Consider the following 25012-nt stretch of genomic DNA (forward strand, 5'->3'; position numbering starts at 1 on the left):
TGCTTTTGTTTGCTCAGCAGACAGGAAATGTCTTCAACCCGGGTTGGGAGGAAAAGATCACTAGTTTAGCAAGTTTTGAAAAACCTGGGTTGAGAGAAATAAGACGAGATGAAGTCATTTGGGGGAGGAGAGCTGAGCAAAGTTCTTCACCAAAACACTTTTTATAACGTCCTCAGGACGTTATATTTATGCTGTGTGGAATCCATTATAGTTGGTAGTATAATCTGGGTTATATAGATCTATTTGTAATGGCAGGGATTAATTTGTAGCATTGATTTGGGTTAATACTTGCTTTAAGGTAACAGATGAAGCTAAATGACTTCCGAGGATCTTTTCAGTCCTATGATTCTGTACAGTTCCACTGTCTCTAGGTATGAATTTGGCTTCTACCATGCTGCATTTTGAAAGTCTACAGAGCTTCATAAGATATACTTCAATATATTTCCCTTCAACAAATCACCAGTCTTCTTCTTTCTCCCACAGACTTCCATTATGGCAGGAGCAGAAACCAAGGACTCCAGCTTGGATGACACAGAGCTCCGTGACATGGATGAAGACCGATTGTGGGAGATGGTGGAAGGCCATCGCTACAGAATTGTGCGGGGAATTTCTCCAAGCCGGCTGACCCCTTATTTGCGACAGGCCAAGGTGCTGGGCCAACTGGATGAGGAAGAGGTGTTGCACAGCCCACAGTTCACAAACAGTGCAATGAGAGCTGGTGAGCAGCCTGGGTGTGGCATTGTTGATGGGATGCAGTAAGATGTATTTTTCCACTTCCCTGATGGATGGAATGTGCCTTACTGCCTTATGGTTACCAGCATCCAGGTGGTGGTGGTGGGGGGGGGGGTCTGGGGTTCTTCTGGAATTACAAGTGATCTCCAGCCTACAGAGATTAATCCCCCAGAAGAAAACAGCAGTTTTAGAAGATGGACTCTGTCATTATATCCCTGCTGAGCTCCATTATTTGCCTTTCCAAGCTCCACCCTCTCTAAGCACTGCCCCCAAACCTCTAGGAACTTCTCAACCTGTAGCTGGCAATTATAATTGTTCCTCTGTCTGGCAAAAATAGGAAAAGGAGGTAGTACAGGTCAGTGCAATTGCATCTGCACTGTAAACCCATCTGCACCTTAAATTTCATGAAATTACTATAAGTGGGTAGGAAGACTTAATTTATACCAATTTTTAGGGCAAAATTAGTCTTCCTTTGCATATATCCTCTGTACTATTGATTATGAAGGACAGAGTACCTTCTGCCTGTCACAAGAACTGGTTGCAACAATGTTATAGACACAAACACCTGGATGGTTGCATTCATTGGTGGTTGGATGAAAAGATAAATGCAACATAGGAAGACATTTTTTGTGTTAAATAAAAGAGTTCAGAAGGATGAATTGGTATGTTGGCTGCTGATGTTTCAAATGGAGGCCACATATGACCTGCCTTTCTGTAGACAGACAGGTCAGATAGTCCCATAAAGACAAAGGTGAGAAGAGATTGGAGAAGGCTGGGCCTTGGCAAACTGAGATAATCCATGGCTGTGTTTTGTTGTGCATAATGTCTTAGCTGAGATAGAAAACGGGCATTTTTGCTTTACATATTACTGTTATTAACTGAAGGAGAAAATGTGACATCAGCAATTTTTTCCTGTCTGAGCAGGCTGAACATTTGGGATTTTGTCCACAGGGTTTCTGTTGGTATTTGCAAGTGTCTGTCACAATTCAGACATGAAGGGGTTAACTGTGTGCATGCTAATTAGCTACTGAGGTCAGAGTTTTATGGCCAGTCCATTGATTAAGCTATTGGTCAGCTAACCCCAGCATTGCCTATGTGAGACCAGTCAGTAGACAGAAGTTACAAAGTAAAGTATGTTTCTTTTTTGAAATGCACTAGGTAAAACTTTTTGGCTTGCTAGGTAGGCACCATGTGGGAGCACATGGTGCAAAGTTGTGTAATCAAGTTAGAGCTAGCATAGAAAGCTGCTCTTTATTTTTCTTCCATGCAAACCCTCCCTAATAGATGATAAACATTGAAAAAAACAAGCAACTGTCTATTGGTCTCTTCTTCTGCTACTCTGCTAAATATATTAAGTTAAAAGTCCAACAGTTTCCCATCACCTCCATATAACATAGCCTCTTTTTCCAATCTACTTGCAGGTCACATGTTGGATCTCTTGAAATCCCGTGGGAAAAATGGAGCCCTTGCCTTTTTGGAGAGTTTGAAATTCCACAACCCGGATATTTATACACTCATCACTGGCTTGGAACCTTCCATAGACCACAACAATTTCAGTGGTAAGTTTCCTAGTATCCTGTTTCTGCACTGCAGTCCCCAGAGCTGGCTGTTCTAGTGACAGGGCTGTTTTTTGTGTGGGGTGTCATAGTTGACTGTCAAAGGGGGGGCTGACCCATGACAATATTCTAGTATTTCTGTTATCACCACCCTCCATCCTGACCCCTGCAGCTTCTCTCTCATGGCAGTAAAAATATAATGAGCAGCTGTTATGTGCTGTTTTGCTAATTCCCAAATTCTGTCACTTGTAAGGACTACCTCACAGTGCCTAATAGTAGGACCAGTCCTGTACAAAGGCCTAAACATTCCCTTTCTACCCTCCTAGGCCTGATTGAGAGTTCCCAGCTCACTGAATGTTTGGGTAAGGCTGTGAGCAGCCTCCAGGAGGAGCTGAGCCAGGAGAAGCGACAAAAGCTGTCTCTGCTGCAACATTGCCGTCAACTGAAGGAGAAAGCGGCTCGACTGGAAGCCCAGGCCGAAAGCCTGAGGGGCATTGAGGCTGAGTGTAACCGCATGAAGAGGGAGCTCAGCACTCACTTCCATGAGGCCCTGAAGCTGAAGGATGACCTGTATGGCCTGTCCTTGCGCTACAGCAGTGCTCTGCAGGAGAAGGACCTGGCTATTACTCGCTGCCAGAGCCTGCAGGAAGAGGTGTGGTCCTGAGCTGCGGCTGCAGCACATGTTTGCTGCCTTTGGAGATTAATGTGGATAGTGGTTTTGCTGCAATCCTCATAGTCTTTTGCTAATACTCTCTTTGTTGAGTGCCGTAGTGATTAATGCTGGTGGAATGTTTTGCTAGAAACTTGTAATGCTTTTGCCGGTAACCTACAGCTATCTGTTCCTGCTTATTTCACAGAAATGGGTGCAGTAGGACTTGTTTTACCATCCGCACTGCCTAGTTTCCTGTTTCTAGTGAGGGCAGCAATTTATGCTGCAGGTTCTGAAGAACCTTGCAGTCCAGCCATTCAACAGACAATTAAAGGAAGATAATCATGCCTTCATTCAGCTCCTAATAGATATTAATTGTGCAGATATGATATAAAAAACAAAAATTTACTTATCTGTATTAAGGCAAATTACTGAAGAATGCATCTAAATATTAATATCTCTCAACCCCCACTTGCTGGAAAATAGTACGGTTTGGAACTCTCCTGAAATGCCTGTGTAACCCAGTAGATCTCTAGCTACGTAAATCTCTATTGGAGACTTGGGAGGAAATTTTAAATCAATAAAATGACAGCACCCTTGTGGCTTGCTAAACAAATGTGAAATTGCTTCAATTGGATAACAAAATTTATGGTAACAGGCATTTAATATGAATGCAACAACTTTACAACAACAATTAACACGAAATCTTAGTGACTATGAACATCACAACTGCGATATACAGGAACTTCAGTGCCCTTCAGGAAAGGTACTCAGAACAATAACAAATACCAACATGCCCAGTATAAAAGAAGAGGTCAAGGAGTCCAAAATATTAATTAGAAATGCAGGGCTGCTTCTTCCCCATCTGTGGCAGATGCAGCTGCTGCAGGGGCCTGATCAATTCCTTCATTCAAGCTCGGGCCTTCCCTCTCCTGCTGCAGGGGGGATTGACTGAGGGGTGTATACACAGACAGACAGACAGACAGACAGACAGATAGCATGGGCTACACCTCCGTCTTTTCACATTTCTCCTGACACTTTTGATATTGTTAGCTAAGCTGTCCTTTGGGTCGGATAAATTCTGGCAACGTGTCCAAGTCTTGGGCCCTGCCTTTCGGGAGGCCTCGTGCTTCCTTGAGGAAGCAGTTACTAGGAGGCAGTATCTGCAATTTACTTCACAGGTAACTGGTGGTAGCTTTGGACTGAAAAAACACAAGACATCCTTTAATCTCTGAGCCACCACCAATCTTCTGGTTGATAAGAATCTATGCAGTGGTTTGGTAACAGAAGTTTGACTAGGCTGGGGGAAGGGAGTAGGAATTTGTCCTGAACCCCCACTCCCAGGAACAGCCCTGAGTAGCTGTTAGAGTCTGAATAATGGGCTACAACCTTTGGTAAGTCATTGATTTCCCTAGGTTGCCAGCTTTTTTTCTTTCAGCCTGTACTGTTATTAGACAAATAACAAGGCTGTCCAAACAAACAGTTGGTCTCGTGAACTCAAATAAGCATGTGTGTCTTGAGGGAGAGAGAACACTTCTTATACATTTTCCTACAACCTTTTTTCCTGTAAGTTCGAGGCTCATACTGATTGATTGCTCCATATAAGGTGAAGTAGTTTCTAACTAGATAATGTATTGGTCTAATTAGTCAAAGAACACAGATCCTGTTCACTGCAAAGAGCTTATTTATTTTGGCTTGATAAACACCAGATATTTGCAGTGTGTACTTGCAGTGAAAGCATTTTTAACTACTAATTCTCTGGCCTTTGATCCTGGCTTTTCTGCCTTACAATCTAAAACAGACATTGCAATTTCTTTGTCCAAAACAGGGAGTACTCTTTGTCCCACACTGTCACTGTTTTAAACTTGCTTTTTTAAACTGGTATTCTTTTAGAACGTTCATATGTTTTAAGTATAGTAGCTCACAGTTTGTGTGCAGAAGATGTATCTAGTGCTCATAGATGTTCTGCCTTCTTAGACACCAGAACCTGAGACTCTTACATGCCATGTTTCACAATGTGAACAAATGTTATAGCTGGCTCTGCCTTCTTTCTGTATCCCATGACAGCTCTATGTGATGAAGCAGGAATTGCAGCATGCCCGTGTATCATCTTACTGTCAAAGAGAGCGATCCCAGAGGGTGAATGGAGACATGCAGCCACAAGCAGATGAGCTGCTGATGCTGAGAGAAGAGAATGAGCGTCTTAAGTCACTTGTGGATCTGGAAACTTTCAGTGTGGTAAAAAAAATACCTGTAAACTAGGTCCAGGAACAATACAGACTTACTATGAATTCACAGTCATTGCTGTCCTCTGGAACCCCAAGAATTGCACTTCTGTAGGTCTTTGACACAGAATTCTTTACCATAGCAAACTTCCTCTATCTTGGCAAACTACATTTCCCAGAATTCTTTGAGGGCAGCCATGGAAGGTAAACTGGGATAAAATCAATGTAAGATTGTAGCATAGCTTTGGTTTTCTTGCCCAAGGATGGTTTTTGCTAGGATTGAACTGGCCATTAAGGACACCAAGAAAATCCTGGGAGGCCACCTCAGCCCCAAGTGATGCAACAGAAAGGCCCTGTATTAATTGGGTGACCTGTTCTTCCTCCCTTTTTCTTTGGAAGGGCAGAGTGGGAACCTTTTCCAGGCCTGCTTTTGCCTCCCTGCCACCTCTGCTTCTTACAGACCTTAAATCAGAGCCATTTTCATTGCTGTCTTTTTGCAAATGCACACTGAATATTTACGGTGGCTTACAGACATTTTATGGCCATGCAATGCTGCTTTATCCTTAGACAACTGGTTTATTAAGATCAATATTGTCCACTCTGACTGGAAACTTCCAGGGTCTGAGGTTAAAGGTCTTTCCCATTACCTACTGTCTGATCCCTTAGGCTGGAGATGCTGGCAATTGAACCTGTGCAAATGAGCTACAGTCTTTCAACCAGATTGTGCAGAATTCAAGGTGGTCTTGCACAGGTCAGCAACTGCATAGGGTTCCATATGTTGATGGTTTGGCTGCACTGGCTGTCATTCATGGAAGCAAATTTCCATGTATCTAATCTCCTCATAAAGGTGCTGCTTCTGTCTGTCCCTCTTAGGGAATGAGGGGAGCAAGAGGTTTCTCTAATGACCCTGTTTAATTTGGCCAGGTACAGAAGGACATTCTAGAGCAGACCCTTGATGAGGCTCTGGAGGGCAAGCAGGAGCTGCTGAACCGAATTCACTCACTGAGGGAGCAGGCAGCACTTGCTGAGAATCAGCGCAAACAGGTGAGTTCTGTGTTGCTCACAGTGGCCTTGGGGGAGATGGTTTCTTCATGAAACTCACCAGGTGACTTTGGGTCAGTCACTTTGCCTCAGCCTAATGTACTTTACAGGGTTGTGGGGATAAAAGGAAGGCGGAGAGAGAACTGTTTTGCTGCTTTGACCTCCTTAGAGATAGGGCATGCTGCTTTGACCTCCTTAGAGAAAGGGCAGAATAAAAATGTATTAAATTATATCTTAAGAACTGGGATAATGAAAGATTGATGCTTTGTGGTTCTTTGTTCAGTATCAGCAAATAGTTGTAGCCAGGGGCATACCACCCAGGGGCACACATGGGGTCAAATGTCCCTGGGCTATGGCCATTCAGTCATGGGGGAGCAGAAAATCTCCCCCACACCTCTACCCCTGCCCCCCGGGTCCGTACACTGACTTCAAGACTTGGTGCAAAAATGTTGTTTGGTCGTGGTGGGGGAGGGCGGCTGCCCATGGGGCGGGGGGGGACTGCAGCCAGGCTACATTTTGCATTGGGCTACATTTTCTGTAGATATGCCTCTGGTTATACCACACTGCTTAAAGGCTGACAGATGAACAGTCCACCAGCCTCATCTCAGCTATAAACTTAGTGCAGGAATTTACACAAAAGTTTGGCAGCACCTTAATGACTGACAACATTTATTTCAGTATGAGCTTTCATGAGTCATAGTCCTCTTCTTCAGATATGTTGCAATCAATCTGGGAATCCTACTTAAGGAGAAGATTATTGGGGGGTGGGCGAAGTTAAGGCAAAGAGTGAATTCCACCATAACTCTTTTAAAGGTAAATTCTGTGTGAGAGAAAAGTGGTAGACAGGTTAGGTATGAATCCCATCATAAATCTTCAAAATGGGAATTCTCTGTGGGTCTAAATTAGCAGTTTACAAATAATGGATAATGGAAGGTCAGAGGTTCAAACCAGGGTTACCAAGCCAAGTGCTGGCTGGAGATATCCCACTATTACAGGGGTAGGGAACCTGCGGCTCTCCAGATGTTCAGGAACTACAATTCCCATCAGCCCCTACCAGCATGGCCAATTGGCCATGCTGACAGAGGCTGATGGGGTGTGGACCCTAATTTATCTGAGCTTACATTCCACTATTACAACTGATCTCTAGGTAATCGATCAATACACCTGGAGAAAGCGGCTGCTTTGGAAGGTGGATTCTATGTCATTAGGCACCTTTGAAGTTCCAAACCCTTCCTTTCTTAGGCTCCACCCTCAAATCTCCAGATATTTCCCAACCTGGAGCTGGCAAACAGTGACGTAGGTATACATTTTTATGGGGTGGGTTCAAGGGGTGGGGCCACGCCCCACCTGCCCCCAGAGTGTTTCCATGCCTCCCTGAGCCCCGCCCCTGCCCCAGGGCTCCACCCACTCCGCCCCCCCGCCGGCTGGACTCCCAACCTGCAATCCCTTTTGCTCTCCCCTCCGCGTTTTCCCCCCGGCCCCCGCACTGGGGCAGGGGGAGAGTTGCAGCCAGCGGCCTGCTTACTGGGGCATGGGTTTCCCCCCACGGCACAGAGGGCCGGACCACCTCCCCCAGGTTGCTGGAGCCCGCAGCGGCTGCTCCCCTCACCTCCCCAGCTCAGGATTCCTCACCCCGCGGGAGGGGCGCGCCTGCCTTGATCGGCAGCATGGGCACTTGGCAGGCTGTGGGTCTCCGGCCTGCAGGCTGGTGGCCACGTTCCTTGGCAGAGGCTGGGGGGCCATGTCCTACCCTAGCATGCAGGGGTGCCAGCTGCGATCCCCTCATGTGTGGAGGGAGCGGCCCTGGCCTGTAGCCCACCGACTGTGATCCGGGGGGAGGGATCTAATCCAGCCTCCAGTGGACGGTGTGGCCACCGGACATGTAATGGGCAGGTTTGAACCCATGAACCCCCCCTTACCTACGTCCCTTCTGGCAAACCTAGTTCAAACAGGTAATCAAGCTGATAAATAAGTGAAAATTTACATATACTGATGCAAGGTTATAGTCTAGTAAAATACATTAGGAACAGCCAATCAAAATATCTTTCTATAAGTGAATCTTTCTATAAAGTGGACCTCAGACAAGCCATTTGCGTTTTGTACTTCTAGCACTATGATGGAAAGTGTTTTGTAAATACTAAGTACTATTGTCGTGTTCCATTCATGTGTCTGGACTTAGTGCTGGGAAGAACGACAACACACTCTGATCGAGTGCCAGAGGATGAAGGTGGACTGTGAGATTTACAAGGAGAAAATTATCGCCCTTCAGGCACAAGTGGATGACCTGCAGAGAGAAAGAGATCAGGTAATAGAGGTCTGACGAGCAAGGATAGAAACCTTTTAATACACAAGAGGGGGGAATTGTCCAAACAAGGGAGGAAACTTCCTAGCTAATTAGCAGGGACACTAGATTCCTGCAGTCACAGAATTTGCAGTTGTTACTGAAATCCTGCATTAAATAATACCTGTTATTGCATAGTGTTTGGCACTGGGGCTAAGAAACTGTTGCTAACAATCTAGCTGTGAAAAATATTTGTGGAATGCCCTGGGCCCCCAAACAGAGACTCCTTCTGTACCCTCTATTAAGAATAATATGTTTGATTAGAACAAGGACTGATTCCCCATGGTCAATTAATCACATGATACTCACGCGAAATATCAAGGATTCAGGAAGAACTCCCCACTGCCTGATCGACGAACAAGGATTCATCCCGGTTCTGGCGCTCATTCTCCCCCTTATCCCGCGTCTTTGCCAAACCTGCTTGAAAGTACTACTTTTTTAAAAAACACATATTCGATCCAGTTTGGAAGGGAGGATAGGGGGTCTAATCTTGTTTCAAATTTCCTGCCATGGAGTGTGACGCAAATGCCTTACAACCAAGTGCACACGGTGCTGTTCCCGCGAGATCACAAGAGAACAATAACCAACCAGAAACTTGGGCAGGGGAGACGTGCTGACGTCATAACATGAACATGTTTTTGTGAGAGAAAAAAAGGCCCCAACACGGCATGACAGCCAATCAGGAGAGACCCCCCAAGGCAATTGCGTGGTAGTGGGGATTGTTACATTTCTTGAATCTGAGATAGGCCTAGATGTCTTCACTGGAAACATGCTGTGGTGGGGAGGTTTAAACCTCAATGAAAAGGTGCAGTTTATTTTCAAACTTAGTTTGATCTAGATTGAATTTCCTAGTGGGGATTCGGCCAAGAATACACATTTCCTAGAGATATTTGATACTTCCTAGGTGTTTATTGTGTTTGATTTGGTCTAGGACAGGGGTCGGCAACCTTTACCACCCAAAGAGCCATTTGGACCTGTTTTCCACAGCCCCGAAGATCTACCAAGCCGGAGATCCGGTTCGGCCCCTCCACTCACCTTTCCTTCCAGCACTGGGAGGTGGAGGCACCGGTCCGGGAAACCCCCTCTGCCCAATGGATGGCAGCTGCGGGGATGGCAGAGGGGGGATGGCAGCTGCTCTGGAGGGACACGCCCATGCTACCCTTCAACCTCCAGGGGTTGGAGGGCAGTGTGGGTGTGTCCCTCCAGCCCTCCAGAGCAGCGCTGGAAGGAGAGGTGAGTGGAGGGGTCGTGAAAAGCGGCGCCCTCCCGCATGGAGCCATCTCCGGTTGGGCCCCTTCATTCACCTTTCCTTCCAGCGCTGCTCTGGAGGGCAGGAGGGACATGCCCACGCTACCCTCCGACCTCCAGGCCACACGGAGCCGCAGTATAAGGCTGAAAGAGCCACGTGTGGCTCCGGAGTCGCAGGTTGCAGACCCCTGGTCTAGGGAAGGCAACAGCAAACAGCCAGTAAACATAGTCTGGCTAGTAAAGGTGATTGTCTCCCATGGGTTAGTAATGACCTGGTACTTGTACAGGGAATTACCCCTTACCTTTACCCTGGGGAGGGGTCATGGTTCAGTGGGAGAGTATTTACTTGGTAGATGATGAGATAGTAGATGATGAGATAGATTTCTACATAACATGGAGAGCAGTTGCTAGTGAGAGTACACAGTATTGGCCTCAATAGATCAGTAGTATGACTCTGCATAAGGCAGCTCCATGCAGAGGCGGAGCTACAAGGGGGCCGGGAGGTGCGCGTTGCACCGGACGCGTGTCTGGGGGGGGGCAGCAAAAATTTCAGATTTTTTTTTGTATTTTTAGTGTTTTTCCGTTTTTGGCCTGCAGGGAGCAGCACCAAAATTTCAGTGAGTTATCGGGGGACTCTCCTGATGATACCAACCAAGTTAGGTGAGGTTTGGTTCAGGGGGTCCAAAGTTATGGACTCCCAAAGGGGGTGCCCCCATTGTTTCCAATGGGAGCTAATAGGAGATGGGGGCTATACCTTTGAGAGTCCATAACTTTGGACCCCCAGAATCAAACTTCACCAGACCTGGCTGGTATCATCAGGATAGTCTGCTAAAGATACCCTGAAATTTTGATGCTGCTAGCCTAAAAACTGTGCCCCCTGTAGGCCAAAAACTGAAAAAACACTAAAAATACAAAAACACAAACGAACAGGGGTGGGGTGGGGGCAGCAAAACTCAGATTTTGCACCAGTCTCCATTTTCCCTAGCTACGCCTCTGGCTTCATGTGTTAATCTTCCCTGATTTACAGCCCATAGACTTTGGATGGTGCTATATTAGTAGTCCAGTATCCAGCCATTCTGAGAAAGAAATTTCCTAGACTAGTGTTTATCTGGATGATTTATAACTAACTGCAATTTTAAATTTTTATTTTTTAAATTTATTTTGTTGCTGGTTTACTTCTCATCTATCATGTTGTTAATATGTTTCTGTCCACTTTCCTCAGGCTTACAATGCAAGGGATGCTGCCCAAGCAGAAATTTCCCACAGTCTATCTGAGAAAGATTCACTCCGCCGCAAAATCTTTGAGCTCACTGAACAAATCTGGAAATTCAGGAAGGAGGTGGGCCAGAATGGCTCAGCATTGATGGTGAGGTATGGGAAGGAGAGGGGGGGGGTCATAGAGATGGCAATGCAGAGCCAGAGATATCTTTCCCTTGTGACATGAAACAATACACTGGCTTCATAGTAAAGTTTTAACCTTTTCTGCCTGATCTCATAGGGGTCCCTGACTATATGATGCTTGAATTTTGCCTTGGTCTGTCATGTGTCTTTGTCTGAGTTTCCTCATCCAAACTCTTCCATACTATTTTTAATAGTGGAGTTTTTCTCTTAATTACCTTAAAAAAAAATCTATGTAGGGACATGTGTCTTTGTACTCCAAAAAAGCTCCTATTTTGAGCATCAGAGGGCAAGAGGTGCCCAGCTGTAGTAAAGTGCACCCCTTGTGTTTCTGTATGACTCAGCATGCTAGATATGCAACGCCCAGCACATGCACTATTCAACCTCCCCTCGTTCCTGCTGTTTGTTTGCATCAGGAGTAGTTGAGAGATTCAACCACACCCACTCTCAGTGGTGGCCAGTTGGAAGAAGGCAAGGCCACAGCAATAAACCATGCACAGATACACCAGGCAGCTTCCCTATGAATGGGCTCCCAAGAGCCATCCATAATTGTGGAAATGACTGCTGCAGTACAGAAGCAACTGTCTTTATTGCCCAGAGCTATGGAGTCATTCCCTCTTAAGAGTTTTTTCCTATATAGAAATCATAGAAACATAAGGTTGGAAGGGACTTCCAGGGTTACCTAGTCCAAAATTCACAACTACCTTCCCAAACATCCCCAATGACTTTTGCTCTGTGCCCAGAAGAGGGCAAAAACTGTCCAGGATCCCTGACCAATGTGGCCTCAAGGAAAATTCCCTCCTAACCCCTAAGTGGCAATCAGCATTACCCTGGACATATAAGAAAGGGCCACGTAAGCCAAGCACTGATACATTGGTGTCAGATGGCCATCTAGCCTCCAAAGGAGGAGAGCCCGCCACCTGTCCTGTTCCACTGAGGAGTTGCTCTGTCAGGAAGTTCTTCATAATGTTTAGTTGAAAACTCTTGATTTCATTCCTACCCTTAGGGGCAACAGAACATCATCCTCTATAAGGCAAATACTTGAAGATGGTTATCCTATCATCTGTCTGTTATCTCCTCTCTAGACTAAACATACAGAGCTCCTTCAATTGTTCCTCACAGGACTTGGTCTCCAGACCTCCGCCATCTTTGTTCCCCTCTTCTGGACACATTCCAGCTTGTCTATAAGCATGACTGACCTTGTGCTGCTTGATGTCTTGTGAGAAAAGTCTGCCTTCTGAATACACTCTCTATGTGCTTCCTTAGCAGGTTCAGGGGGATGGACCTTCCGGCTCAGAGTCCAGGGAGCATTGTCCAAAGAGAAAACAGCGGCTAGTACGCATGCCTGCAGTCGGCCTCCGGGATGACAGCCAGGACAGCCTGTTGAGCATATCTGAGGTTTATAACTCTTTCCCTCCTCTTAACCCTTTAGACTTTTCCCAACTGCATGGCAGTGTAGGGTATTGGAGGCTAGTGTATCCATGGCATGTGATCCAGTGAGAACTTAGAGCCCTCTCCTGGCTTGCTTCACTGGCTGATATGCAGAACTTGGGGATGAGGGTCTTTAACCATGAATGAAGAGATTTGCCCATGGTCTTGTTGGGGTTTTCTTATGGCCTACCTCCTTTTTTTGCAGCACTGGTCAGATTTAAGCAGCCGGTCAAGTCAAGAGCTAGCTGAAAGCTTCCGGTCCTGTAGCCCACTCCCACCTTGCAAACATTCCCTGCAGAGGAGAGCCATGCAAGAGAGTTCCTTTTCCAGAAGGTAAGTATTCCAGAGCATTGCAGAGCATATTTACTCATGCCCAAGTACTGCACTCTAGACCCAAGTACATGTAAAATGTTTGCTTCTGCATTCAAAGATTTCAGCTACACAAATAAATTATATACAGCAGACAGATCTAGATGTATTGACTTAGTTTTGCTAATGTACCGGTATTCTAGATTTTTTCCCCCAAAATTTGAATAGGAGCTTGGAATTTGAAAGTGGGTATATTTATTTAGTTCATTCATTCATGCAAAAGTCCATATAGCTCATTGAATTTTAGACATAAGAAAGTAAGGGTAAAATTCATAACAAGAGACCCAGCTTTTAAAAAGATGAAAGGAAAAAGAGACACACTCTTTTTTAAAGCAGTTTCAGGTGTGCAGCCTTGTTAGTCTGCAGCAGAACAGCAAGACTTAAGTAAGACCTAAAAGACTGACAAGATTGCCAGGTAGTGTTTCTGTTATGGTATGTGAAAAATAGGGTTAATCTCCTAGGCAGCAGATAGAAGGGTCAGCAACAGAGCCGGAGCCAGAAAGTCTGGAGCAACTTGTGATAGTTTACTTTAACTTGATTGGTACAAGAGACTGTGATTCTGTTCCTATGGAAGACTGTTGCTGGGCAAAGTACTGGCTTGAACCTTATAAAGCTGTGTATAGAACTCTGTAGTTATCTTAGTGCTTAGTCCTGTGTAGCTGTAGAACTTTGCATAGTGTATTGTATTTTGTTATGCTGCAACTATCAAGTAAAGCCTTCCCGTGGAAAGAACATCTCATGTGAAGTGTCTTATTCCAAAAAGGTGGGAGGCTGCTGAGTGTATGCAGTTGGACTGCTAGACCTCCTTGTCTACTATGGGTAGCTCCTCTCTACTCTGCTGATAGTTTCCAGGCCCCCATGGCCACTGAAGGTGGTTGGGGGTCCAGGGTATACGTGTTTGAGAGTCAGGGCTGACAAAGGGGGCTTTAACTTTGAAGAGCTCATACCCTGATAGGTTTGGGAGAATTTTCTGTCTCAGTTTTGGTCTACTAGACTCAAATTTTTAAAAGGAACGTGTATTAAAATCTATAAACTCCCAGTGAGTTATCAGGTTTACTTCCTGGTCATTCCAAGGCTGAGGAAGTGGTATTAGCTCAGATTTTTAAAGCTACTGAGATGTATTTAGCTACTGTGAGAGTAATAGTTTTCATTCCTGGTCAGGAGATTGAGTATATGCTATCATCCAAAGGTGGAGGGGATTACTCCTTTTAAGGATTATCATAGTAATGTTTAAATCCCCCCCCCCCCAATTGTAACTTTTAAATTTGCCAGACAATGTTGTTTTCATTGAAACAGACTTGGCAGGTTACTATTACCCGTATTACACAAGGGCATTCAAACCATATGAAATGGCCTGGGTTAGGTTTCCCAAAGCCCTGTCCCACTCTTTTTCTAATGAATCATATCATCATAAATCCCTCTGGAGTCTCCTGCTCTGCAAAGGGAGAGACAGTGTATCCTAGCCCCTAGATACTTGTTTAGTTCCACAGCTCTTGGGCTCCAGTTTTTGCCAGAATTAAAAAGCTGGCCCGGGCTGGGGGCTTAGAGCTCTTTCTGAACTAGAAAGTGTGAATTTAGTGTTGGCCTTAGGTGTTTTCACATCAGATGTGAAAAACTAAGCTGGATCTCAGTTTCTGAATAACGTAGAGAATGGAGGAAGGGAAATGATACACCCAAAGAATCTACTGCCTGAGATAAATGTTATAATTTACTCCACAGCAAGGATAGGTTTGGGAGAATTTTCTGTCTCAGTTTGTGCAGTTCTGTTTCCCCATTACTTATGTTTCTGGCAGCAATTCACAGGAGTTTTTGGAGGAGGATTTTGCTCTTCTCTCTGAGGAGAAAGTGGAGGATCCCATGTCTGAATATGAGATGGTGGGGAAAGAAGGTAAGTTTTTTTCCGCCTATGCACAGTAAATTTTTGTTTCTGTGTGTGCAAAACGAAGGAATAATATTTTCTAATGGAGAAACTGTATTGATATATTTTTATTTTGATGTAATGGCTCAGGATATTTATTTATTTTATTTATTTATTTTTTCGATTTATAAACCGCCCCATCCCCAAGGGGCTCTGGGCGGATAGACTTACAACACTTTGTCCCCAAATGGTAAATTTGTTTCCAAAAGGTCCCAGAGTATTAGTGGAATTTTCATTTGAAAAACTCATTAGTATGACATTTACAAATAATTATTTTAAATATCAATGCAGCACAGAGGAAGTGAGGGGATTCTTAAACCTTTCCCCTCTGATTTTATCACTGAAGGTTGCCCACTCCCTGTACCCACCAGTCTCATGTGAGAAAAGATATATGTCACCACATCCATCAAGGCAAGGGAGGTACACTGAGCAAACTGGTAGGATAACAACCCAGTACTCAGTGGCTCCTGTCTCTTATTACAGAGTGTATTGGCCCTTTTTTATCAAAGGGTGTGTTGTTTGCCCATTATGTTCATGTTTGGATTAGAGATAAACAAGTAAGTTGCCCCATTGCTCCCATTTAATAAAATGTTCCTTTGTTAACAGATGGCACCTCCCAGTGGCTCCACACGAACCCCTGCATTTCAGAGAGGTAAATGTTAAGGGCCAGACAGCTTTGGTCAAAATTATCCATAGCCTCATGTTAGGGTCAGTGTTATGGATTTTAGTGTGGCTTGCCTCAGCAAGGTTACAGTTGAAACATCTACCACAGGGGCAAAACTCAGACCAAGCATAGATAAGCTGAAGCTACAAACTTGGTCCATCTGCAACAAGATGCAAGTGGATGTCAAGGACAAACTGAGATGATTAGCCAAGAAATCTGTCTGAAGGCAAATGGCAAGGAGAAGCGTGGTACCATGCAGGCACAGGAAAGGCAGGAAGTGAGGTAATCCTTTTGGTGAGACAATTTAGCATTGTGGTTCATTGCCTGAGTAATTTTAAATGTTAAGGCTAGATTTCACACGACTGTCTAGATAAGAAACTTGACTAAAGATACCCAAAGCTGATGGCAATTCTTTCTCCAAATACATAAGCATTGTTTAATATACAGTATATAATATACAGTATAAAGCATTATTTGATATACAATGTAGCCTATATAGCCTAATGCACAGTATACTATAGCCTATAGACCAGACCTGGGCATTATACGGCCCGTGGGCCACATCCGGCCCGCCAGATGACCCTGACTGGCCCGTATGACAGACCTGGCCCTGGCCTAAGAGGACCTGTTTAGAACCGCGCTGCTCATTCTTCCGCTAACCCTCCCCCTTCCCCCCTCACCTTGCCACTGCGCCAGAAAGGGCCTCTGAGAAAGGCCACTCCCCTCGCACAGTGGCTCCTGGGGCGTTCCCCTCCTTTGAAACCCCCGCAGAAGCCAGTTGCCTTGGCTGCTGGCTTCTGCGGGGCTTTCAAAAGCGCCTCGCCCCCCTGCCTTGCTGGGGAGTGAGGCGCTTTTGAAAGCCCCGCAGAAGCCGGCAACCAAGGCAACCGGCTTCTTCGGGGCTTTCAAAAGCATTAGTCGATGAAAAAAGTAGGTCAAGGGACTTAAGTCTCCCCACTTGCTTGATTGTCACAGTGGACAACTATGCAGGTAGGTTAAGCCTGTGATTCTTTGTGCCAAATAGTGTTATATGCAGAACTGTTGCCACTGATTCCAAGTTGATCTGTGCACCTGTCTGTCACTTATCAGCCCCTATTATGCAGAATTGAGTTCAGCCTTTTGGCCCGGCCCTCCACAATATTTTCTGTTTCTTATGCAGAAAAAATGGAAAAAATAATTGCCCACCCCTGCTATAGACTGTTTTACTGATCATCTGACCTTTACCTACTAATTCCCAATACAGAATACTAGAGTGTTTTCTCCATAATGCAGTTTCTGGTGTTTGAAATTTCTGGTCTGTAACATCCTGCCTTGAGCTAGGCATCTTTTGATTTTCGCACATAGGTTCACATAGTGAATGTTCCAGATGTACATATAGAAGGAGCCAAAGCAGAAGCCCCACATCAAAAGGCTTCTTATGCTGGAGGAGAGCTAGTGTGGTGCAGTGGTTAAGAGCAGGTGCACTCTAATCTGGAGAACCAGGTTTGATTCTCCACTCTGCCACTTGAGCTGTGGAGGCTTCTGCGCTCCCAACACATGCCAGCTGGGTAACCTTGGGCTAGTCACAGTTCTACTCACAGTGGATCTCTATCAGCCCCATCAATCTCACAGGTTGTTTGTTGGGAGGGGGTGGGGAGGAAAAGGAGATTGCAAGCCCCTTTGAGTCTCCTTACAGGAGAGAAAGGGGTATATAAATCCAAACTCTTCTTCTTTTTTGCTGTGTCTCCTCTCTCCAGTGTGCCCATGCGACGGCGACTTGCACAGCGCTTCCCGAGTCGTATCTCCACCATTGCTTTCCAAGCCAATGCTCTGCTGGAACAGATTAGTGTAATTGGAGGCAACCAGACCGGCATCTTCATTCACCAAGTCACACTAGGCTCTGCTGCTGATGAGATGTCCTTATCACCAGGCCAACAAATTGTGCTGGTAAGATGCTGAACTCTTTGACTGTACAGTCTCTGCTATACTTTTAAGGTTTGGGGCATATCTTTTTACTACAGAGACAACATTTTTCTCTCATGTGTTCAGCCACATCTTTAACCTCCATTCTCAGGCAATCACAGAGCCTTGCTGGTTATAATATTTTGGTTATAATATATTCTTTGGTCATCCAGGTCTGAAGGAGGAGGACACTTTCTTAAAAGACAAAAATGAAACAAGTAGCGCCGATAGGCAAAAAATGCACTTCCATTGCTTCCTCAGTAACATCCAGTAGGTGTCCATAGTAGTGCTACAACCACTGTCCCCACAGCATTAACACATACAATACTTACTTGCTGGAGGAAGAAATCCCCCAGCAGGTCAGCTCTGAGTGTTGGGGATTGTGATGTCCCTGCATTGGAAGCGCATGGCAGGCATGTTTTGTCTGGACTGTAAAAAAATAAGTTAATGTGGCCACATGACTTTCAGAGAGGCACAAAAGACAGCTTCCAGAGAAGTTCAAGCCTTTATGAGGGGAAGTGCAATCAGACTGAAAGCCACAGCTTAGAGCAGGGGTAGGGAACCTGCGGCTCGAGAGCCGCATGCGGCTCTTCTGCCCTTACACTGCGGCTCCCTGAGCCGAGCTGCCAACCCCATCCTTGCCCGCCCTGCAGGCAGCAGGGTGGGCGCACCAACTGCCCATGGCTGGCTGGGCTGCGCCACAGGCTTCCCCTCTCGCCCGCCCCGTTCGAGCGGGGCGGGCGCTTTCCCGGCAGTCGGCGAGGCTGCGCCACGGGCTTCCCCTCTCGCCTGCCCTGTTGGAGCGGGGCGGACGCTTTCCTGGCGGCCGGCAAGGCCGAGCCGCCGGCTTCATCCTTGCCCACCCTGCAGGCAGCAGGGCGGACGCATCCATGCGCTTCTCAGAATGAGCGGAGTAAAAGGTAAAAAAACCCAATATATACAGTGTTATCTTCATTTTAAATGTCAAAAATTATTTGCGGCTCCAAGTGTTTCTTTTCCCATGGAAAACGGGTCCAAATGGCTCTTTGAATGTTAAAGGTTCCCTACCCCTGGCTTAGAGCATGAACTATCCAACTTGGGACACTTCAGGAAAACTTTTAGAATATTGAGTTTAGGAACACATTACCTCAACTCTTGCTCAAAAGGTGTGGTCAGCTTCTGCTTCCTCGTGAGGAATCAGTTCTGAGTGCCCGGCACTAGCAAGGTAAAAAAGAAGAAATTGCTATTTATCACTGGCCCATATATTCAGTCTTCTGGAGTACAATTCTTGAGTACATTCTGAGTAGCTTCTGCATCCTACAGGAGCTTTGGTGTCTCCTTTCTCTGCCAAACCAGTGAAGCATTGGTTTATTAAACATTTTATTTTATTAAATGTATCGTTTTATAAAACATGTATTTTATTTATTTATGTCATTTATAGTCCACCTTTCTCACTGGGACTCAAGACAGATTACACAGAGTGAGTTAATACAATCAACATTCAGTAAACACTGCCATAGGATTTGGATTGTAAAAATCTGGACCCAGATGTCCAAAAGCAGAACTGAAGCAAAGCAGAAGTATTAACACAACATATTAAACAATGCAAACACTATATAGTAGTACACCAACAGGCAGTACAAACTATACACAGTAGTTTAGACCACTGTCTGTAATCATTTCCCCAAATAACTTTGAGAATCCTTTTGTACAGTGCCACCCTCTTACCTATGTAGAGAAGCCCTCTTGAACAATTCCATTTTATATAGTTTGCAGGAAACCTTGGGAGTGGAAGCCCTCTTGACATCCTCCGCAGGCTATTCAATGACAGAAAAAAAATGTGTATGGGCAGTTGTTGATTTTGCCCATTTGCATTTTGGCAACTACAGGAGGCCCTGCTCAGATGTGTAAAGCTGTTGTAATGCATAAAAGTGTCATTCCAGTTCGAATTTATGCCCCAGGTTGGTCTTCCTTTAATGCCCCCCAGGGTTTCACTCTGATCCTATCTCACTCCCCAGGTGAGTGTCCTACTTCTAAGGCTAAAATTATTTCTCTTTTGAATCTTGAACCACCTGTAGGTGGACTATGGAGTGATGGAACCAGGTTTCAAGGCTGTCCTAGAAGATGCAACACTTGAGGAGGCTCTTTGGGTCCTAGAGAGGGTGAATGGTTTCTGCTGCCTCTCTGTGAAGCCCAACATGGAGGGTAAGGGTGTCTTATCTATTTTGAGGCCTCCTTTCTGCCTGGCTGGAAAGGGAAAAGATCACCAGTGATCAGTGGTATCTTCAAGGAAGTCATGAAGCATGAAAAGGCAGCCAATTTGTTAGCTAGAAGTAGCTGAGTGGAAGACCAATGGACTTGACCCATAGGCATAGTCTCCTGGGAAGTTTTATTGCACAAACTCCACTGAAGTGAGCAGAAGGTGTAAAGGAGCATTTTAATAAGACTTATACTGGAAAACTTGCTGCTGGATTGTACCTCATGTTAATTAACATGAGAAAGGCTCCATTTAATTTTCCGCTTTGAGCATCAAAAGATTGTGACCTGGATTGTGTGTATCGCCATTCATAAGTATGGGAAGCAGGACTCTTATTGAAGAAGTAATTGCTGCTGTGTCCTCTTCCTACTGCATTAAAGCCTATGCTATTGCTACACATATACAAGCATGCAATTCCTTACACTGTCTGTCCAAACAGGTTATAAGAAGCTTCTGAGCGACTTGAACTCCAAGCTGGTAACATCTGGCGACTCTTTCTATATTCGGTCCAACCTTTGTCTTGAGAAGCAAATGGCTGGTCAGCTTCAAGTAGGGTGCCATGATATTCTGCATGTTACTGATACTGTGTGCCAGGGCCGAACCCACTGGAGTGCCTGTCACGTGAATGCCTACACCACGAATGACATGGATGCAGGAACGATCCCCAGCTACTGCCAGTGAGTATCATGGTCTGACCAGGCACAAAGAGAAGCAGTGATCAGAGTCTTGCGTATCTTGAAATAGTCATTGCCATGTAGTACGATGGCCAGCGGGGAGAGCCGTGATTGCTTCTTTTGCCTAACATGTTCCCATCCCCTTTCCCCCACTCTAGGGCTCAGCAGTATCTCATCACTCTAATACAGGACCTGGCACAGAAGAGTACAGTTTTTCGCAAGGTAGGATTCTATAGCACAATTTTAGTATGGAATCACTGTACCTGTCCTCGTGTAATAGCAGATACATCTAAGTGTACAGGTGTGGAGTAAACACATAGGGTTAAATCCTGAGAACTGCAAGTGAGAGAGGTCTTCTCTCACTTTTGGAGAGGTCTTCTCACTTCTTCCTGATTTCTGCAGCACCCCATGGCACCAAAAAAGTTAATAGGGGGCAGGGGGAAACCCTTACAAACAATGTGAGGTACAGCATGAAGGTCTTCATCAAAAGTGGGTAATCTATGGAAAGTATGTCTCCTCCTGTCTAAGCAGAAATGCTTTCTATCTGCACATGCACTTCTAGATCCATCCCAGAATTGTTTTGTTCAGTCTACCAATTCTGTTGACCTAATATCTTGGCTGACAATGATAGGGTATCAGTCTGGTTCAGTCCTTAGTTTCTGGTGAACCTCTACTGTCATTTAATTTATAGGCATCCATTTGGATTGTCAACTACAGTCACTCAGTAACAAATCACACATCACTCCAGCAGTACATGGGTGCCATTTTGCTCCAAAGGTCTGGAAGATGGCAGCAGGAGAAACCAAGAAGGGAAATATCTACATGACACAATTCTGCCTCAAAGAAGATGTACCTACATGGTGGGGCAGAACACCAGTGCATGACTGGCCACTAACTAGGAAGGGCACCCATGAAGAAGCTAGAAAAGATTCTTAAGTTCACGGATGTGTCATTGGCAACCAAGATGACGTTAGTTCATGCCCTAGTATTCCCTATTACTATGAATTGGTTTCAAAGTTGGACAATGAAGAAAGCTGTCAGGAAGAAAGTAGATTGCTTTGAAATGTAGTGTTGGAGGAGAAGTTTATGGGTACTGTAGACCACCAAAAGGACAAATAAGTGGATGCTAGGTCAAATCAAGCCTGAATTGTCTCTAGAAGCTACAATGACTAAACTGAGGCTATTGTATCGCATTATGGGAAGACAGGGTCACTGGAAAAGACCATAATGCTAGGAAAGGTTGAAGGTAGCAGGAAATGAGGAAGACCCAACATGAGGTGGATTGACTCTATAAAGGAAGCCACGGCCCTCAGTTTCCAAGACCTGAGCAAGGCGATTAACAATAGGACGTTTTAGAGGATATTGATTCGTAGGTTTGCCATGAGTGGGAAGCATTTGATGGCACTTAACACACACACAGATTCAAGTTCAGTCACGCCTAGAGACCAACAGGATTTTTGGGGTATAAGCTTTCAAGAGTTTAAGCTCCCTTCATCAGATATTACTGTCCTCCATTATCAGTTTGACATTGTGGCCGCGAAGAGCAACTGGTCCACTGAGCATAGAATGCTAATTGCTTAGATCAGATTCAAGGCAGCCTAGGAACTACAATTCCCATCAGCCTCTGTCAGCATGGCCAATTGGCCATGCTGGTAGGGGCTGATGGGAATTGTAGTTCCTGAACAACTGGAGAGCCGCAGGTTCCCTACCCCTGACTTAGATAGACTGTAATCCCTAGGTCAGGTCTACATATTTAGAAGTTATTGTTTCTACCTTGTAGAATTCTGGGACACAGCCCAAGTTGGTGCGTATTGTTAGCACAGACAATAAGAAGATTAATCCTCTCTGGTCATCCATGGACTGCAGTCTGCTGGACTCCGGCAAGCCAGATGGTAAGTTCAAGCTGGCAGAGGGATTGTTGCTCTGAGAATTGTCCTGGGATGTACAGAAGTATTATCTTGGAGCTAGTCTGCTCTGGAATAGTGTACCTGGATTATTTCTGTTCAAATTGGTGAGTGTGGGCATGTGTGATTATGGACCTGCTCATATTGTTTCTGGCACCAATTTCATTCTTTGTCTCTTGGACTGAAAAGAATAGTGTAAATTAAAAAAAGAACTAGGCTAGGGCATACTCCTGCCCCAGCGGTTTTTCCATTTCTGCAAGGAAATTGTGTTTCATTGCTTCAGAGGATGACTTCCTTGTAGTATCCAATTCACTCAGACAACTTCACGGATTTCCCCCTTCACCTCCGGCAGCATTTTATAACTCTCTACCAGCACCCTTCCTTCAACTTCCAGCACTCTAACGTTAACTTCCTACCCATATTTATGTTTCTACCTCTATACATGTATTTCTTTATTACATCTGTGTGTCAGATGCTCCAGGGCTCAAGATGACACAAAGTTTTCCAGGACTCCAGGCAGACCCAGAACTGCTTAGCTACATGTTGCTACATCAGTTGGCCTTCAGCTACACTTTGGGATGAACTGTAACTATCACATTTTTATTCCACTCTTCTTCCAAGGAGCTTAAGATGTCGTGTACAGTTCTCTCTCATAAAAGTCCTGTGAAGTATCTTAGGCTGAGAAGTGTTGGGTCACCAGCAAGCTTCCTGGCTGAGTAAAGATTTGAACTCAGGTTTCCCTAGCTTTATTCCAACACAGTGCCTACCACACCATACCATACCATACCATACCATACCATACCATACCATACCATACCATACCATACCATACCATACCATACCATACCATACCATACCATACCACACTCTACAACCCTATTTCTTGTTCTAGCTACATACTTCTTACCACCGCCTAAGCACCCATCCAGAGTAGATATAGACATGTTAGTTTCTTTGAAGGCTTACCAGGAGTTCCTAAGTATGTATTCAACAAACCTGAGAGAAAGGATATCAATGAGCTGTTCTTACTTCAGGTAAACTAAAGAAGCTGTTTGCTTCTGGCTTCCCCTTGTTACATTTGCCTGAACGGAGAATGAATGTGCTATGTACCTAATCTGGGATACATGGGAAAAACAACTGCATACTTTCCTGTGCAATCACTTACTTTCATTCCATTGAATGCAGAGCACAGGAGCAACCCCGCCCTCCCACAGGTGCCATTTTGACTATTACAGGGGATAGAGGGATTTGTTATCGTTTGTTTGACATAACTTGAAACCCAATAGGAGGATAAACCAATTCCTTACCTCTGCAACAATCCCTTACTGAGCACTTGTCTTGTTTTGCATCCCAAGAATACTGAAAAATCTTAAGGCAAATTCCCTCATTTGTAAAACCTATGGGAAGACATTCCGAAGGATGCCTCCTAATTCCCCTTCATGAAAACAGAGTCAAAAGAACATGCAGTTCGTGGGATACTTTTTTATATATATATAAAATTTTATTGTATCATTTGAGTTTTACAGTTTATAATAATTTCTTCTTCATACATTTTCAAACAATACATTTTCCCCCTTTTCTCCCTCCCCCGTTTCATCTTCTTCATAGTTTTGTCACACAAACAGCAGTAAGTTCATTCTCTGTAGCCTCTTCTCCCATATTTCTTCATTGACTCGAGCTTCTTTCATCCAGTCCACGTATATTATCCATATCTTCAAAATTTCATCCTGTTTATCTGGCCACGTCTTATTTTTGGTTAATATGTCAAAAATATCAAGTGTCACTTGTTCCCAGATATATTCTAGCCATTTCTGAAATGTCCATTTTTTCTTTTCTTTCCAGCCCAAGGCTATTGTTTCATGGGCTGCTTTAATCAACTACATGGGATACTGATCTCCATCCTCATTTCCACTCCTCTTTCTCTTCCTCTAGTATGTCCCAGGGTCAGCCTCCACACCAGAAGCTGTGTCACTCTGATGCCCTACACTCTGGTCAAGCCCTGTAGGCCTGGCAGGCCACGGCCAGTCCTCTTGGTGCCAGCACTGGTAGGAAGGATCGTGGCTGACAAGCTTTGTCTATCCAAGAGCTTTGAGAAATGTCCAGCAGGTAGGTCACAGCTCTAACTAGGTAGACGTTGTTGGTGTTCTCAGTGCGATGTTAGAAGTATTTGTGGGTAAACCATAGTGAGTCAGCTCTGTCACTGATTAAATCTCCAGGTCAAAAAGATCCAGTCTGGCTTCACTCCAGAATAGTTCAGAGTCAGTTAATGAATAATCATAGTAAATTCAGAATCTAGATAAACTTCATGTTGGAAAGAATAATAATGTGGATGTCATGGTAAATCTGGAAAGGGTCGTCAGGTGTTGAGTTACAAAGCAGATTTTTAAATCTGGGATAAACCACTGTTACTTTGGATCAAACATTTGGCTGTCACATTATTGAGAACTTTACAATGGCTTAAATGCAAAAAGCCTTTGATCTTATAATTTGTGCTGATCAGTTACCTGGTAGTTTGATTTTTTAAATCCGTTCCTTGTTACTAAATCTAGAAAGTGCTTCCTTGTGTTAGAAAATGGAACAGGGACTTAAAGATCAATGTTGATTCAGAGGATTTGAGGTGGATTGGGAATTGTGCAGCACCTCAAATTATTTCTATGAGGTTTAAAATAAATTTTCTTTAAAAGT

General features: G+C 44.7%; 1 protein-coding gene across 1 annotated transcript; it reads left to right on the plus strand.

Moving 5' to 3' along the window:
• The first annotated feature begins 485 nt into the window (after positions 1 to 485).
• CARD14 (caspase recruitment domain family member 14) lies at positions 486 to 20430 on the plus strand. Its single transcript, XM_048490337.1, has 14 exons — positions 486 to 718; positions 2154 to 2291; positions 2615 to 2940; positions 5005 to 5175; positions 6087 to 6206; positions 8383 to 8508; positions 11015 to 11158; positions 12457 to 12588; positions 12827 to 12954; positions 14784 to 14878; positions 15515 to 15560; positions 17309 to 17498; positions 19571 to 19697; positions 20189 to 20430. The coding sequence occupies exons 1-14, from the start codon at positions 493 to 495 to the stop codon at positions 20428 to 20430; spliced, it is 2211 nt and encodes a 736-aa protein (XP_048346294.1). The 5' UTR covers positions 486 to 492.
• The last annotated feature ends 4582 nt before the right edge of the window (positions 20431 to 25012 follow it).

This window comes from Sphaerodactylus townsendi, linkage group LG03 (genome assembly GCF_021028975.2).
Source record: "Sphaerodactylus townsendi isolate TG3544 linkage group LG03, MPM_Stown_v2.3, whole genome shotgun sequence".
NCBI lineage: Eukaryota > Metazoa > Chordata > Lepidosauria > Squamata > Sphaerodactylidae > Sphaerodactylus > Sphaerodactylus townsendi.